The following is a 17,856-nucleotide window of genomic DNA, read 5'->3' as shown; positions in this document are numbered from 1 at the left end:
TACGGGATGAAAAAGGCAATATCACAACATCCACTTCAGAAATACAGAAGATAATTAGAAATTATTTTGAATCCTTATACTCCAATAAAATAGAAGATAGTGAAGGCATCGATAAATTTCTTAAGTCATATGATCTACCCAGATTGAGTCAGGAGGATATAGACAACCTAAACAGACCAATATCAATAGAGGAAATAGAAGAAGCCATCAAAAGACTACCAACTAAGAAAAGCCCAGGACCGGATGGGTATACAGCAGAGTTTTACAAAACCTTTAAAGAAGAACTAATACCAATACTTTTCAAGATATTCCAGGAAATAGAGAAAGAGGGAGAACTTCCAAATTCATTCTATGAGGCCAACATCACCCTGATTCCTGAACCAGACAAAGACACTTCAAAGAAAGAAAACTACAGACCAATATCTCTAATGAATCTAGATGCAAAAATCCTCAATAAAATTCTGGCGAATCGGATACAAAAACATATCAAAAAAATTGTGCACCATGATCAAGTAGGATTCATCCCTGGGATGCAAGGCTGGTTCAATATACGGAAATCAATAAATGTTATTCACCACATCAATAGACTTAAAGATAAGAACCATATGATCATCTAGATAGATGTTCAAAACATTAGAAAAACTAGGGATAACAGGAACTTACCTCAACATTGTAAAAGCTCTCTATGCTAAGCCTCAGGCTAGCATCATTCTGAACGGAGAAAAATTGAAGGCATTCCCTCTAAAATCTGTAATAAGACAGGGATGCCCTCTCTCACCACTTCTGTTCAACATAGTTCTCGAAACACTGGCCAGAGCAATTAGACAGATGAAAAAAATTAAAGGCATAAAAATAGGAAAAGAAGAACTTAAATTATCACTATTTGCAGGTGACATGATTCTATACCTAGCAGACCCAAAAGGGTCTACAAAGAAACTACTAGAACTAATAAATGAATTCAGCAAAGTGGCAGGATATAAAATCAACACGCATAAATCAAAGGCATTCCTGTATATCAGCGACAAATCCTCTGAAATGGAAATGAGGACAACCACTCCATTCACAATATCCTCAAAAAAAATAAAATACTTGGGAATCAACCTAACAAAAGAGGTGAAAGACTTATACAATGAAAATTACAGAACCCTAAAGAGAGAAATAGAAGAAGATCTTAGAAGATGGAAAAATATACCCTGTTCTTGGATAGGCAGAACTAACATCATCAAAATGGCGATATTACCAAAAGTTCTCTATAGGTTTAATGCAATGCCAATCAAAATCCCAATGGCATTTCTTGTAGAAATAGATAAAGCAATCATGAAATTCATATGGAAAAATAAAAGACCCAGAATAGCAAAAACAACTCTAAGCAGGAAGTGTGAATCAGGCGGTATAGCGATACCAGACTTAAAACTATACTACAGAGCAATAGTAACAAAAACAGCATGGTACTGGTACCAAAACAGGCGGGTGGACCAATGGTACAGAATAGAGGACACAGAAACCAATCCACAAAATTACAACTATCTTATATTTGATAAAGGGGCTAAAAGCATGCAATGGAGGAAGGATAGCATCTTCAACAAATGGTGCTGGGAAAACTGGAAATCCATATGCAACAAAATGAAACTGAATCCCTTTCTCTCGCCATGCACAAAAGTTAATTCAAAATGGATCAAGGAGCTTGATATCAAATCAGAGACACGCTATCTGATAGAAGAAAAAGTTGGCTACGATCTACATACTGTGGGGTCGGGCTCCAAATTCCTCAATAGGACACCCATAGCACAAGAGTTAATAACTAGAATCAACAAATGGGACTTACTCAAACTAAAAAGTTTTTTCTCAGCAAAAGAAACAATAAGAGAGATAAATAGAGAGCCTACATCCTGGGAACAAATCTTTACTCCTCACACTTCAGATAGAGCCCTAATATCCAGAGTATACAAAGAACTCAAAAAATTAGACAATAAGATAACAAATAACCCAGTCAACAAATGGGCCAAGGACCTGAACAGACACTTCTCAGAGGACGACATAAAATCAATCAACAAGTACATGAAAAAATGCTCACCATCTCTAGCAGTCAGAGAAATGCAAATCAAAACCACCCTAAGATACCATCTCACTCCAGTAAGATTGGCAGCCATTATGAAGTCAAACAACAACAAGTGCTGGTGAGGATGTGGGAAAAAGGGTACACTTGTACATTGCTGGTGGGACTGCAAATTGGTGCAGCCAATTTGGAAAGCAGTATGGAGATTTCTTGGAAATCTGGGAATGGAACCACCATTTGACCTAGCTATTCCCCTTCTCGGTCTATTCCCTAAAGACCTAAAAAGAGCATACTACAGGGACACTACTACATCGATGTTCATAGCAGCACAATTCACAATAGCAAGACTGTGGAACCAACCTAGATGCCCTTCAATAGACGAATGGATAAAAAAAAATGTGGCATTTATACACAATGGAGTATTACTCTGCATTAAAAAATGACAAAATCATAGAATTTGCAGGGAAATGGATGGCATTAGAACAGATTATGCTAAGTGAAGCTAGCCAATCCCTAAAAAACAAATGCCAAATGTCTTCTTTGATATAAGGAGAGTAACTAAGAACAGAGTAGGGAGGAAGAGCATGAGAAGAAGATTAACATTAAACAGGGATGAGAGGTGGGAGGGAAAGGGAGAGAGAAGGGAAATTGCATGGAAATGGAAGGAGACCCTCAGGGTTATACAAAATTACATACAAGAGGAAGTGAGGGGAAAGGGAAAAAAAACAAGGGGGAGAAATGAATTACAGTAGATGGGGTAGAGAGAGAAGAGGGGAGGGGAGGGGAGGGGAGGGGAGGGGAGGGGAGGGAAGGGGGGATAGTAGAGGATAGGAAAGGCAGCAGAATACAACAGACACTAGTATGGCAATATGTAAATCAGTGGATGTGTAACCGATGTGATTCTGCAATCTGTATATGGGGTAAAAATGGGAGTTCATAACCCACTTGAATCAAAGTGTGAAATATGATGTGTCAAGAACTATGTAATGTTTTGAACAACCAACAATAAAAATTTTAAAAAATTAAAAAAAATAAATTCTTCAGAAAAGTCACTAAAAAACAGCAACTTAGCAACAGAGCATCTTAGCAATTATTAAGGATATCTGGTTAACATTTGTTTCCACTCCTCTCGAATTTATTTGCTCACAACTGGCCTGTGGGTAGCAGTGAGAAGTTAATACTTGGAAAAGATTTTAAAACTGTCCCTTTGGATTTTTTTCCTCCACTGCCTGTTGTTTGTTTATTTTCCACTTAAGCCCAATGCTAAAATATTTTAAAAGAGTTGTTTTCCAAGTTATTATTTTGTTTCAACGAACTATTATTTCCCTACAAATTATGGTGGCACTGGTGATCCTACAAAAGCTCTAAAGCTTTACTTGGTTAACCTCAGATGATGACTTCGTAAACTGCAGCAATAGTTAGAAAATTCTGTGTGCAGCCCACTTCTGCCATCATTGAAAATGGCACAGCGTTCTTGCTAGGGCCTGGAATGAAAGTCAGATTACCCATTAAGTCCAAGTTTTCTCTTTGGTGAATGTTTTAATGAAATTGACACGGGTTCATTAAAATAGTTTGGAAGTCATAATCTAGAGCTTATATATAATATTAATTAGATTCTAATTACATTATTATGTAACTATGCTACATATCATAAAATTATATTGTATGTTACATACTATATTTAAGTGTTTAGAGGTGTTCCATGTCTGGAATGATGGGACAAAGCAGGATAAATTTCACAATCACAATACTTTTTTCCCCCTCTTTAAATCTTCCTTACCAACTTCTCTAAAATTGTGTCAACATTTAGAAAAAAATATACTTGAAAATTACACTTGATTTGCCTGAGAGGTTCTGATTCAGTACTTAAGGATATATAAGGTACTATTGTGATTTTACAACTTTTCTATGACATTGAATTTGTTCACTGCTTTTTTGATAATATATCCTATGGTTTGAGTCCCTGGCATAGTAATGCTAAAGATCCTGCTGTGATTTAGATAGATAGAGGCTTGGTGATTCTTCAACCTTCCCAGACAGCTGAAATTGACCTTGAGTGAACCATCCAATAAGCCAAGCATACTGCTCATAATAACTGTATCTATTTAGCTCTTTGATCCTGTTCACATAATTTCAAGGAATTATGGTGTGTTCCACAACTAAAAACCTGGCAAGGACCATAGTAAAAAACACTGAATTAGATTCCATTAAGGGTTCCAATTCCATTAAATGTTTAAGAAATATTATAATTTTTATTACCATTTGACCATGAATTAGATTATCAAAGAATTAAAATTAGATTATCAAAGAATTCTTTGTCCCACAGAGTGTTTTTATTGACCTATATTTTCTAGTTAGAATATGAGTTTGTAAGAGTACAGATACTATACAGCATGAGTATGAATTTACTCAGTCTTGTTTTGTATGAAATTCTAATGCAAACTTAGCTCAAAGAGTATATTGAAAAACCATAACTGAGGCAAGAGTAGAACAGAATCATGAACTACCAACACATACAGAAGAACACTTTCATCTGCAGAGCCATACTCAATTGTCCATTTTAGAGAGTCAAGCAGGGTCTACTTTACTCTGCAGGACATTTCCTTAACAAGGAAAGCCTTAATACAAATGAAAACAAAACTAAGAAAATGATACTATGTTTCTGTGCAGGTATTGGCACAAGAGATGGGACAGCAGAAAAGGACAAGGACTTTAAAGGCAAAGCACAGAAGCAAGTGCAGTTCAACCCTGGCCAGACCAGGGCCACTTGGAGAGTGCGTATCCTGAGTGATGGGGAACATGAGCAATCCGAGACCTTCCAGGTGGTTCTCTCGGAGCCTGTGCTGGCTGCCCTGGAGTTCCCTGCAGTGACCACAGTAGAGATTGTTGACCCAGGAGATGGTAAGAGCTTGTGTAATTGCTGGTGGGCTTTTATGACAAAATACTTTATAAAGAAAGTTTAAAATTCAATATTTGCATCTTCTATAGAAGGAATTTTCTGGATTAACAGTTTAATATCTCCAGATTCATTAATGGGAGGAGGAAAACCTTAGAGTAATTAAAGTAAGCTGTATTTTTTCATTTAAGTAAATAAACTATATAGTTTACCACATGTTTTTTTCTGTTATTATGATTCTATCCTTTAGAACCAATATTACTCATCTCATTTTTCTTATTTATTTATTTATTTAATTAATTATTTATAGTTGTAGATGGACAGATTGCCTTTATTTTATTTATTTTCATGTGGGTGCTAAGGATTGAACCCAGTGCCTCACACACGCTAGGCAAGTGCTCTGCTACAGAGCTAAGCCCCAGCCCACTCATCTCCTTTTTCTTGAACTAATTCATCAGTTTTAGAGTCTTTTAGATGTCTTAAAATATCTTTCAAACAAATGATTTAAGAGTTAGACCATTTGGAGATTGATTTTTGCTCCCAAGATTGCATTTAATCATTCAAGTTCCCTTCATTTATTCCACAGCCAAAATTTTTCATTTGGTTGTGGTTTCCATACTTGTTACATAATATGCATCCCACCTACCTGACCCTCTCCCATCTGCAATGAACACAGGGTCTTGAAACATTGCTCTTAATTTCTGATAGATTATGTGTTCTTATCATTGCTCACTCTTGGCTAATGTTGGTAAAAGTGAACCTTAATGCTTTTGTGTGTAACTTGACCTTTTTCTTCCCCTTGCCAAACTTCCACAATCCTGGCTTGTTAGGCAGAAAAAAAAAAAAGAAGAAGAAAGAAAAAAAAGTTTGAATGGCTTTTTTGAGGGCTGGCATTTAGACAAACCTTGTAGAGACTTCTAAAGCTGAAATCCTGTCAGAAGCCAGACATGACTTTTCTTTAAAGTGCCAGCCTACTTTACTTTGTCAGTCAGAACACTCTTAAACGTTCAGCAAAGATATAATCTGCTGAGTACATGAAATGGAGATGCATGTGGAAATCCCTGTGTTAAAAGGCTGAGCATAATTAACGAGAGTGGATAAGAACACAGGAGCTCTGACATGGTTTGTTTAACTAACATCTCTGCCTTTAGTCAAATATGAAGTCCAATTATGTTTATCATTTCCACTCAAGAACAGTTAGCATTTAATTACATTTAATTTTATCTGCATTATCTAGGGCTAAGTCATTAAACTTTCTTCTAGTCCTGAGCTTTGGTATGTACTTCAATATTAAACCTTTTCTCTTTTAAACAGCCCGTGACAGCAATAATACATTTAAACTAATCCATTAGTTAAAGCTAGCGGCCATTTCTGGAGACTTTCTTTGCAAATTTGGTACAATTGCTATACTTTACTTTAAGGAATAGAACATTTTAAACCTATTTCTGCCTTCCTATTTATAAACCCAGAATGACACACTCTACCAGTGATATCTGAGTGGTGGCATATTAAAACACACACACACATACACACACACACACATACACACACACACACATAAACACAATCCCCTATATCATTTCTTCTTAGTATAGGATATATAAAATAAAAGTTTACCATAATTTTATTTATTTAATGATTGTCTAAATTTTTTTGGAATTTTCTAGATCAAATGCAGCCCTTTTCATTTCAAACCATGATTCTCTTTTCATAACTGACAAATGTTCCACAATGCCTGGTATGTTCCGTGTCTTGTTGAAGACTATTGGTCTTCAGATTATAAGACTTTAATTTGATTCCAACTCTATTATTTCTAATTGTATGATCCTAAATCAGAGAGCTTTTATTCAGATTTAGTTTCCTAATGCACAAAACAAAACACACAATGATTCTCTTATTACAGCATTTCTATGAAAGATAAAACAGAATACAAATATTGTTATTCTTAAGATCATAAATCTAATATTAGATTTCATTTTAAGATATTAATAATATTTTTTTCAAACAGAGAATCACTTTCCCAACCTCTTCAAAATTTTTTTGCTGCTTATTATACTTTCTTTCCCAGCTTTTCAAAAGTAAATTAACTTGCCCTAGGAATCATTATGCTTATAAACTCTCTGTCTCTCCTCCCTCCATATATTCACTCTAGAATATACTACAAGACTTTTTTTCCATGCATTAAAAAATGATCCAGTTCACTCTCTTACTGGGAACTACAGCTGAACTCTATCAGAAATGCAAAGACAATAGGATGAAAGTCCTACTCCCAAATACCATAGCAGGTGGGAAAGAGAGCCCTACCAATAGGTGCTTCCAACAGAACATGACATTGCTGAACAGATTCTGGGCCAGGATTGTGGGGGGCAGAAGAGTTTAAGCAACTCCACTTCATTTTATGCTGGGAGCTACTTTTCCTTATTAGTTGATTCATATGAATACATGAAAGTGCATACTTTCTCACAATACTTTACTATCCAATAACTGGTTCAGGTAATGGTAATGATTAAAATTCATCAGGCCCTTATCATTCACCAGAAAGCAAGATTAACACCTTATGTATGCTTTTTCATTTAACCCCCTTTCCCTCACTCCGTTGGAGATGTGTGTTCCATTTTAGGCATTGTACTCCAAGTTTTTAGGAGACTCTTAATTTCACATGTGCCAAGTTTTAAAGCATTTGTTCCCAAATTGTATAACAAAAACAAACTGTTAAACATAAATTCTATATACACACAACATATACATAGTATATGCATATATTCATCTGGCTTCTTACATGCTCATAATTATACATTATAATTCTCTCTATCCATTTATATATTTTTAAATTATGTATTTATGATTTAGACCAAGATCTTAAATGACCATGTGTTTTACTCCATATATCAGCATCCACATCTATTGGAAAAATAACCACCATTGAATGCTTACTTATTTATTTAAATAATCTGAGGCAATACCCAGTGCTTACATGGATGGTTTATAATTCCTCTTATGCCTGCAGATTTCTGTGCCCCCCCAGTTTGAAACCACAGCTCTATAAGCAATAGAGTTAATTCCCCTATCAAAAGTGGCCCAGTCATCAGGTATTCTGCAGCCTCTGTGTAGAAGCACAGCCTGTCTTGAGTGGCAGACATCAGCAAGAGTCTGCTGCAAGTGGCAGCCAATCACAGACCTGAGAGCTTTGGGATGGCATGAACATGATGGAGCAAACTCTTAAAGCTGTGCTCACAGGTGCTACCTACCCCTGCCAATCCGAGAGGACCACCCAGGTGCAGTGCCACTTTTGGAAGGGCTCGGGAAGTCCACATTTTTGTCCAGCACAGACATATTTTTCATTTGAAAATGCAAGACTGAAAAAAGGTTTTTCTGATATTCATTAAACTGCTGTAGGAGCCCTGAAGAAAGAATATACCATTCTGCCATGATAATGAAAATCAACAACTTCCTAGACAAACGGATTCATTCATTTATTGAACATATAAATACATTCAAAATCCTCATAAATAAAGAGAAGAACTAAAATAAGGAAAGAACAGGCTGCTTACCCTCTCTTTGTAATACCTCTTTGTAATACCACAAATGGGGACATTTGTGGCCCCAGAGTTTGCACAAGTGGAAAATTAGCTATTTGTTGTCATGATTTTTACCTCACTCCTTGGTTCTTCTCTAGCCCATTACTGTCATTCCTTATTTTGGTTGGATCCCATCATCTCCTTCTTTTTTTATATGCATACAGAAATTTCCAGTTAGAAGGGGTTTTAAAGTTCATGGAACATTTACCACATTTTCTAAATGAGGACCTGAGAAATAGAGTTATCCCTTATTCTCTGCAGAAGTCAACCAGTTGCAGGCTGTTTGGTTTGGTTTTCTTTGGTATTAGTAGAAATGGGTGTGATTACACTCCATCTGGGGGAACAGAAATTCCACTGAATGGCAACTGAAAGATTGCCGTTGAATGATCCATTTGCCAATGGCAGATCCTCTCTGCCCTCACAAATCACAGCAGGAAGATGTACCGGAATGTCTTTTAGTCGTTTTTGAATGTGCCAAATTTTTTAAAAGCAGTGAACACTCAGTGCTTTTATCCCTGTGCTACGTTTCCCTTTCCTTCCTTGATCTATTATGGCAAATTTTATCGTGTTTTTAGCCAAGTCTGATTGTTCCTTTGTTTGTTTTTTCATCTGTATAGTATAATTGAGCAAAAGGACAGCATGAACATTCTCTTTCAGATAGCTACAACTACTTTATTTGTGAGAACAAAAGTCTTTTTTTGCCTGAGTTGAAGCACAGTCAAGACCTAAAAATAAAAACAATGGTTACAAATCCAAATGTTCATTACAGTACAATCACATTGACTAATAATAAATGCTTTCACTCAATTCTGCTTTATCTTTCAAAATAAAGGGTAATGAAACCTTACTGAAAGTCTAAAAGTTACACGCTTTTATTATCAAAAAGACAAATCCAAGATGTTAATAATAGTGGAATACAAAAGTGGGGGTGTAGGGTTATGTACTAACTTTTCTACTCTTTTTTTAAACCTAAAACTACCAAAAAATAAATCATATTAAATTTTGTAAAAAGTCATTTGCAATCCTATACATGGGAATAACAATTGCTAATGTTGTAGAACATGACTCTGTAGTCATTTTTGTTTGATGACTGGTTGGTTTTTGTTCTTTGTGTGTTTCTTTTTTTTTTTTTTTTTGTACTGGTCTTTGCTTACTTTGCAAGAACTTTGTATTTCTATAATTTAGCCCTTTGATTTTTCCCTCAATGAGTATCTTCAGAAAGACAGCTACAGTTTCAATATAATGTGTGAGATTTACATATATACTTTTATATAATATCCATATGTCATATTTTCTTTATATACTAATATGTATGCTATACTGCTGTACATATGATACTTTATAACTTTGTATGTGTACAATTGCATGTCTATATAAAATTTCTGTGATGGTACTGGGGTATTTTTGGTTTTGGGGTTTGGGGTTTTTTGTTTGTTTGTTTTTTGTTTTTTGTTTTTGGTACTACAGATCGAACCCAGGGGCTCTAACCACTGATACACATCCCATATATCCAGCTCCTTTTTAATACTTTATTTGGAGACAGGGTCTCACTGAGTTGCTTACAGCCTCACTAGGTTGCTGAGGCTGGTTTTGAACTTGGGATCCTCCTGCCCCAACCTCCCAAGCCATTGAGATTACAAGCATGCATCACTGTGCTGGGTCTAACAGTACTTATCTTTGAATTATTCCTCCCAACACTTGTTTCTAGTTTCCCTATACATTCCCCTAGGCCCCTGCTCTCTCCCCCTCTCAGCAATACTTTAAATTCCTCTTTCCTCATCTTAGTTTAGCCTTTTGTTTTCCTGGGATTTGAGTGATACTCTCTGAGTGTTCTCCCTTCAGACAATAGAGCACAGGCTTATGAGCAAGGGTTCGGAGATGGGCTGTCTGGGTTCAACTCCATCAACACCTGCCAACCTAGCCTTCCGGGGATTTCTTCATATCTGTGAGCCTCCTGTCCTCAGAGGTAAAATAATAGTCACAATAGTTCTCCCCTCAAAGGTTGTTGCAAAGATAAAACTAGCCAGTACACGTCAAGTGTTTAGAATAGGGCTTAGCAAACAGTAAGAAGTCGGTGTGGGTTAGCTAATCATTTTTAAAGATAATACGAGAATGACACTTTTAGAAATTTTTCTCCTAAAGAGCTATGCATACTTGAGGCAGCCCGTACATACACTTCTATTGTATATACAAATTGAAGTTGAAAAATAATGTTAACAGAAAAGTTTACCAGGGAAATCTTTCTTCGCCTCCCTGATACCCTTTCCTAGTTTCTCCCACAGATTACACATTTCTATTAGAAGACCTGCACTTGATACTGGGCCTATTTACCCTCTGTCAGATCAACTGTAGGAGGGAATTCCAGAGCTGAGGGCATGATCCAAATTCTCAGTTTTCTTCTTTATTCATCCTTCAACATACTGGCACTGCCAAGAAGTCCTGTCTTGTTTAATCAATGCTGCATGGGTCATGGAGTTTAGGAGGAACCTTAGGTATTAAAGGTGTAAATCTTAAAGGGTTTATGCAATTAAAATCCCACCCATAAAACTTTTTTAAATAACTTGTTTGAAAACAAAATTGGTCAGTATAGGTTAGTATTATGAATATTACATATGATTGACCATGCTTTAGCTCCAACTGTTATACCAAGATACTGGGGGTGTTAACAGACAGTTCTCTTTCACAGTTCTGGAGGCTGGGAGGTCCATAATTAAGGTGCTGGCTGATATGGTTTGTGGTAAGGGTCCCCTCTTTCTGGCTTATAGACGGTTACATTCTTGCTGTATTTGCACTGTATCACTCAGCACTCTTTGTGCACTGATGGAGAGAGATTTCATTCTTGCTCCTCTTATAAGGACATTCACGCCATCCTAGGGCCCCATGACCTCACCTAACCTTATCACTTCCCAAAGGCCCATCTGCACACCACCACACTAGATGTTAGGGTGTCAACACATGAATTTGAAGAGAAACAAACATGCACCCCTTAAAAAAACCCTAGAAAAGATACCAAGCTTTCCATGATATTTCATATTTCATGCCACAAGTGCTGGACCTAAAGTCTGCCAAAACCTAGGTGACGTAGGGCAATTGTACATCTGTTAATGAAAAAAAAACTTTTGAAACTCAATATTTGAGTACTCAAAAAACACACTGAGTGTTTTTTTGCACTAAAGTCAGGATGATTCTATGTTGAAATTTTTAATTGGTAAAATTTTACTTCATAAATGTAGGTGCAGTTCTTGCCCTTAGAAAGACTCATCTTAAAAATAAACTAGATTTTCTCTAGTTGCCACTTTGATCCCATTTAAAGCACTTGAGAGAAATTCTTAGGCCTATTGTCTCCAGTTCCTGTTCTGCCATTACTCCTTCAATATCTCGTCCCTCTCTTCCACTGAAACAGTCCTAGGGAAGATGACCAACTTCTGGAGACTTCTCTTTGCTAAATCTGATAATGAGCTCTCACATCTCAACTGATTCAGCAGCATTTGAAACAAATGGTCTCCCCCTTTTTCTTTCTTTCTTTTTTCTTTGGAGGGATGGATACTGGGAATTGAATTTCAGGGGCACTCCACCACTGAACCACATCCCCAATCTTATTTTGTATTTTATTTAGAGACAGAGTCTCACTGAGTTGCTTAGCGCCTTGCTTTTGCGGAGGCTGGCTTTGAACTCGCAATCCTCCTGCTCAGCCTCCCAAGCAGCTGAGATTATAGGCATGCACCACTGTGCCCAGCTTCCCCCTTTTCCCTGACACACGTTTTGCACTTGACCTCCCCTGTCTTCACTCTCTTGGTTGTCTCCATCACTGCTAGTCCTTATTAGCCTTCTTTGCTCAGTCTCCTGCATGACATCTCAATGCCCTGAAGGGAATCTGTGGACCCATTCCCCTCCTTGTCTATAATCCTTTCCTGTGTGATTTTTTTTTTCTGATTCACTCACTCTGGGCATACCATCAACCTGCCCCCAACTCCCACCTGTGTATTTCCAATCTGGACCTCTCCACTGAAATCCAGGATTATATTCTCAGCAGGGCACTCTGTCATTTCAATGTGGATAATTAAGACACCTTGATTTTAATATGTCCAAAATGGAATTCCAATTTCCCCCCAAATCTGATTCACCTATAGTCTTCCTCCCCTTCGTAAACAGAAATTTCACCTGTCCATTTAGTAAAGACAACCAAATTTGGAGTCATCCTTGGTTCTTCAGGTTCTCTTACATGACATATGTGATTTTTCAGAAAATTCTTTGGGGTCTTCCTTGGTAATCTATCCTCCAGGGTCATAGTGTAACACATCCAGTAACACCTCTAATGTACCTCCTGGTCCAGTCTTCTGTGATTTCCTCCCTGAGTGGTTGCAAAGTCTCCTAACCAAGTTGTTTGCTTCAGTTGCTGGCACTTAGTGGTTATCTCACGGCAGCCAAAACTTATGTTCTGAAAAATATGTTAGCGTACTGTGCCATCACCCCATGGCCAGAGCCCTCCCATGATTCCATTTTGAGAGACTGAATGTGCAGAGAAGGCCATACCACATATGAAAATTCAGCTCTACCAGTGACCTACAGAAGCCAAACCACAACCTCTATACCAATCAGACCAAGGTCATCAGGACTTGACCTGATACCTTCCCTAATTCTTTTCCTTATTTCCAACTATAGACCATCCAGAGAAACCCAAATATGCAGCCCTTCACAATCTCATAGGACACCTTAATTAGTTAGCTTGCTACATCTTTCCTGCCCCACAGCCTGTAACCAGGGCTCACGGGAGATTCCCTTTCCCCTACTAAGCTTTCCCGCTTCTTTGTCCACCTTTGGCTCTCTGTCTAAACACAAGTAAAGGTGGTGGGCTCCATCGTTATTGCAAGTTCTAAATAAACAGCATCTCTTTGCTCTCATAACTTTATTTCCACTCTTATTCACCATAAAAACCAAGGTCCTTCTAATATTCTTGAAGGCTTCCTGTGATCCATCCACCATCCAGCCTGTCACCTTCTCTCTGGTCCTAGGTCTTAATCCTGCCTTCCCCAGTTTGCTCTGGCTGCTTGGCCTCGTGGCTCTTCCTTGTACACACTTGGCACAACCTGGCCGGAAACCCTTTTCACATATCCATTCCTTTGCCTGGAACTGTCATATCTACAGTGTTCTCTCAAAATGGAACCATGGGAGGACTCAGTTCATGGCGGGGGGGGGGGGGGGTGGTGGCACTGTACACTGACATATTTTCAGAACATTAGGGCATCTCATCACTACCTTCCAACCTCAGCTCTAATGTGACTCTATCAGAAACACCTCCTGTGACCTCTATGTATCCTAGAACCCTCCACCCCGACAAGCCCAGCCCCAGCATGCCCTGATACTGGGGAGCACATTTTAGTTACTATATCATATCCTGATGTGATATCTTTTATATATATTTATTTTCTTCCTCCTCCCCATCCCCCAACTATAATGGAAACTCCAGGAGGGCAGGGTTTTTGTTTACTTTTATATCTGCCTTGCTTAATACAGTTCCTGTTGAGTTGGAGTCACTCCATCAATATTTGATAAAAGAAAAATTAGTTATTATATCTTATATTCAGATTATTTAAATATAAGCAATTTGAAAATTAGTGTGTCAGAGTCCCAGGAGAAAATAAATGACAGGCTCAAATAGAATTTAATAAAATTTAATTTAATAGAATTTAGCCTTGTGACTCTTTTACCAAGGTGAAGAAAAGAATCTTTAGATGCCCAGACATAGCAGAGTGCCCCAAGATGAGTGAGGGCTACTGCTCTCACCTATGGGCCAGAGGGGCATGCAGCCAGCTCTGGAAACCTGAGGCGGGCAGGGATAAATGCTGAAACTCACTAGGCTCTCGCCCTCCAAGGCCACTCCTGTGTCCCCCTTTGGCTGACCCACCTGCAAGCTAGAAGTTGAAAAATGAAGCATCATACATTTCATATATTTTCCAGGGTCTGGAAACAGAGCAAGGTGCAGGGTGGACCTCAAGGCCTGTATCCACCATCTTTTATAACCATCCACCAAAGTGGGGCTGACGATTTTAAAAATAGTCACAAAACATCTTGTGTGTGTGTGTGTATGGATATGAGACTTTCAGGGAAACACCCTCCCAATCAAATATAGGGTGCCTGTTTGGGATTTATGATGTCAAACTATGGAACTCAATGGTTTTATAATTTTACATAGTAACTATTTTTTTTAACAATTTTAATTAATTATGTTATTTTTATTATTTAATGTACCTTTTAATTATGTTAAAAGTGAATTGTTGAAACTTATAATAGTACATAAATCTAATTTATATACCACATGCTATGGTTATCCTGCTAGGAAAGGATACTGCAGAAACATTCCATGCAACTGATAAATAGATTTATGAATTCTAAAGGAATTGTTATGTTGAAAAGTGTCAACCAGTGTATTATTATATTTTAAATCATGAATCATCCAAAAGGACCACTCTTAAGAGTGAAAAGAATTAGAGTAGACATTACAAGAGCTGAGTTCTAATCCTGATTCCACCAGGGAGAGTCTTGGCAGGTATTTTCAACTGTGCAAGCCTAGATTCCACTCCCCACCTGCCCCATAAGGTTTGAGGAAATGACTGAGGTCACAAACCTCTCAGATTATACCCCTCCCGGGGAAGGAGAATAAAGTTGGATTTAAAGGAACTCTGTCAGCAGCACTTATTAATTGAGAAATGAGCAATACACTGGAGATAAAAGTCATGTTGGGTTTTGTGTAGATTTAAAACATCAGTGGCCCACAGCCTGCATACATTACAACTCCTTCTTTTCCCCCTCCTCTCTTTAACCCTCACACTATTACTCTAAAAGAATACACGAAAGGAAAAAAAGAATTAGTCACTAGAGAAATTTTAATTTGCACAGGAAAATAAAGCTCAAACAAAATAATCATAGCACCTTGATTGTGTTTTCTCTTCAGAATCAACTGTGTTCATTCCCCAGTCTGAATACTCCATTGAAGAAGATGTGGGCGAGCTGTTCATTCCCATCAGGAGGACAGGAGATGTCAGCCGGGAGTTCATGGTGATCTGTTACACACAGCAAGGTAGAAACTAAACTGAAATAGAACCAAACCATGTAAATAAGCCTCTCTTTAACATGGTGGAGCCATGATATTTTGCCATGAAGGGATTGAAGTTTTTATAATCACAAAAAAAAAGCATTTACTCAGAAGTTGTCTTCCATGTCACACCTCTGAGGATGCCCCAGAGAGCATCTGCTACTTACCGCAGATGTTTCTGACTCCACATGGTCACTTACTATAATTCTCAAGGCTTTTCAGATGACAAGAAACTGAAGCCCATTCAAGCTCTTCAGGTTGAGGGGAGTTATTGTTTAAAACAAGCAAACAAAAAGAAAAAAGCAGCAATGTATATCCAAGGAATATAAACTAACTTAAAACTAGTGTGAAACTCATTTTAAACAATTTCAAAATACTTGTTTTGCTCTTGGACAAGCACCCTATGAAAGGTGATTTATGTCATGCAAAATTAAAATGAATACATGATATTCTTTAATGTACTAGATGCCTTCTGGGAAAGCAGTGGATTTTCTTTTTTGGCACTGGGGATTTAACCCAGGAGTGCTTTAAAACTGAGCTACATTCCCAATCCTTTTTATTTTGAGACAATTGTTGAGGCTGGAATTTACAATCCTCCTGTTTTGGCCTCCTACATTGTTGGGATTATAGGCGTGAGTCACTGAGCCCAGCAAAGCAGACGATTTTCTAAGAATGCAAAAGAAAAAGTCACATATGCATTGATACCTGAGCAGATGTTCCATTAAAATTTTTATTTCTGTATATGAATTTGAAGGCAGTATAGAATAATGATGAAAATAGTCTTTAGAATAAGCTCTGGGCTCTGAGCTCCAGAATAAGTGGTTTAATGTCTGTAAACCTCAGTTACCAAATGTGTAAAACCCAAAATGATAGTTGAGAGGATTAATAGATGTCAAACATTTGAATAGAGGGACTATTAGTTTATAATAGTGTGTTGATCTAAAAGTACATGGACAGGAAAGACAAGAGAAAACACTGGAGATGTATAGGTTTGAGATCACCCTGAAGTTGACTCATGATAGTAGAACAGTCTACAGTTGCTATTGCAATTCTGGGGGTATTGTATATACTAATGACTTTTAAATGACTTCATATACTGCATATGAAACAGTAGTTTCTGGAAATGCCCTGTAACATGTTCTACATAAAACCTCTTGGATTCTCCCCTCCTCCAGGAACAGCGACCGGAACTGTGCCAACCTCCGTGTTGTCTTATTCGGATTACATATCCAGGCCCGAGGACCATACCAGTGTTATTCGCTTTGACAAAGATGAAAGGGAGAAAATGTGTCGGATAGTTGTTATTGATGACTCCTTATATGAGGAAGAGGAAACGTTCCGTGTCCTTTTGAGCATGCCTATGGGTGGGCGAATTGGATCAGAGTTCCCAGGAGCTCAGGTTACAATCCTCCCCGACAAAGATGATGGTAAGTTCTCATTTACCTGCAAATATCAAGCACAACTTTCTAGACAGAAGCATGGAAATCTAAAGCAATCATGGCATGCACATTTATTTTATGCTTGATTCTATAATGGGAATAAGATTCAGTGATGTGGATTGGTTGCCTCAACCAAAGCCTCATTCTTGACTTAATGTTTTTAAAGGGCTGAACAACCTGTATGGTAGTTTTGTTATTGTTGTTTGAATTTTTTTTTGTGGGTTGTTTGTTTGTTTGTTTGGCCCCCATAGAGTTTCTTTGATAATACCATTTACCATTAGGTGATATTACACTTTTAAAATTTCATAGTGAAGAACTGAAGTAGTTTTAATGAACCCAACTTATTTCACTTTGTTTTGCTTGGCTTTTAAAGCTTGTTTTTTTTTTGTAACTTTAATCTTCTCAGCGTTCAAGCCCCTTTTTCAGAGAAACCCATCAGATAAGGCTGTTCAATGAATAACTGGAAAGGTAATGAATATATGGGAAATTAAGTTCCAACAGGCAGTTCCCTGACCCCAAAGATGAAGAGAGGTGGATACACTAGACCACTCTTTGCTGGGAAACTAGCTTACCAGGAAGTCAGACCTTCTAAAAAGTAAAGGAGGTCTTCATCCTCCCAATTGGAGAAATAGTTTGTACTTTCTTGTCAGGAAAGAGAATAAGAGCAAGGATTATAACCAATCTTATAATGAAAGCAAAGAGCAGTGAACAGAGAGAGCAGATCGCCCTGCCCCACCTGGCACTGGACATTTTTCTCATGGGAGCCGAAAGACAAGAAGGAGGAGTCTTTCCAC

At 37.7% G+C, this 17,856-nt stretch overlaps 1 protein-coding gene across 1 annotated transcript in view; it reads left to right on the top strand.

Annotated features, from left to right (window-relative positions):
• Positions 1 to 17,856, top strand: part of Frem2 (FRAS1 related extracellular matrix 2) — a 166,064-nt gene that overhangs the window by 76,609 nt on the left and 71,599 nt on the right. The window contains exons 4-6 of the mRNA XM_027928932.3: positions 4,727 to 4,957; positions 15,483 to 15,608; positions 16,799 to 17,050. Coding sequence (XP_027784733.3) covers positions 4,727 to 4,957; positions 15,483 to 15,608; positions 16,799 to 17,050 — 609 coding nt within the window. The remainder of the gene's footprint in view (positions 1 to 4,726; positions 4,958 to 15,482; positions 15,609 to 16,798; positions 17,051 to 17,856) is intronic.

Source organism: Marmota flaviventris, chromosome 4 (genome assembly GCF_047511675.1).
Source record: "Marmota flaviventris isolate mMarFla1 chromosome 4, mMarFla1.hap1, whole genome shotgun sequence".
Lineage (NCBI taxonomy): Eukaryota > Metazoa > Chordata > Mammalia > Rodentia > Sciuridae > Marmota > Marmota flaviventris.
Note: the sequence above shows the minus strand (reverse complement) of the source record. Positions and strands in the feature narration are given on the sequence as shown.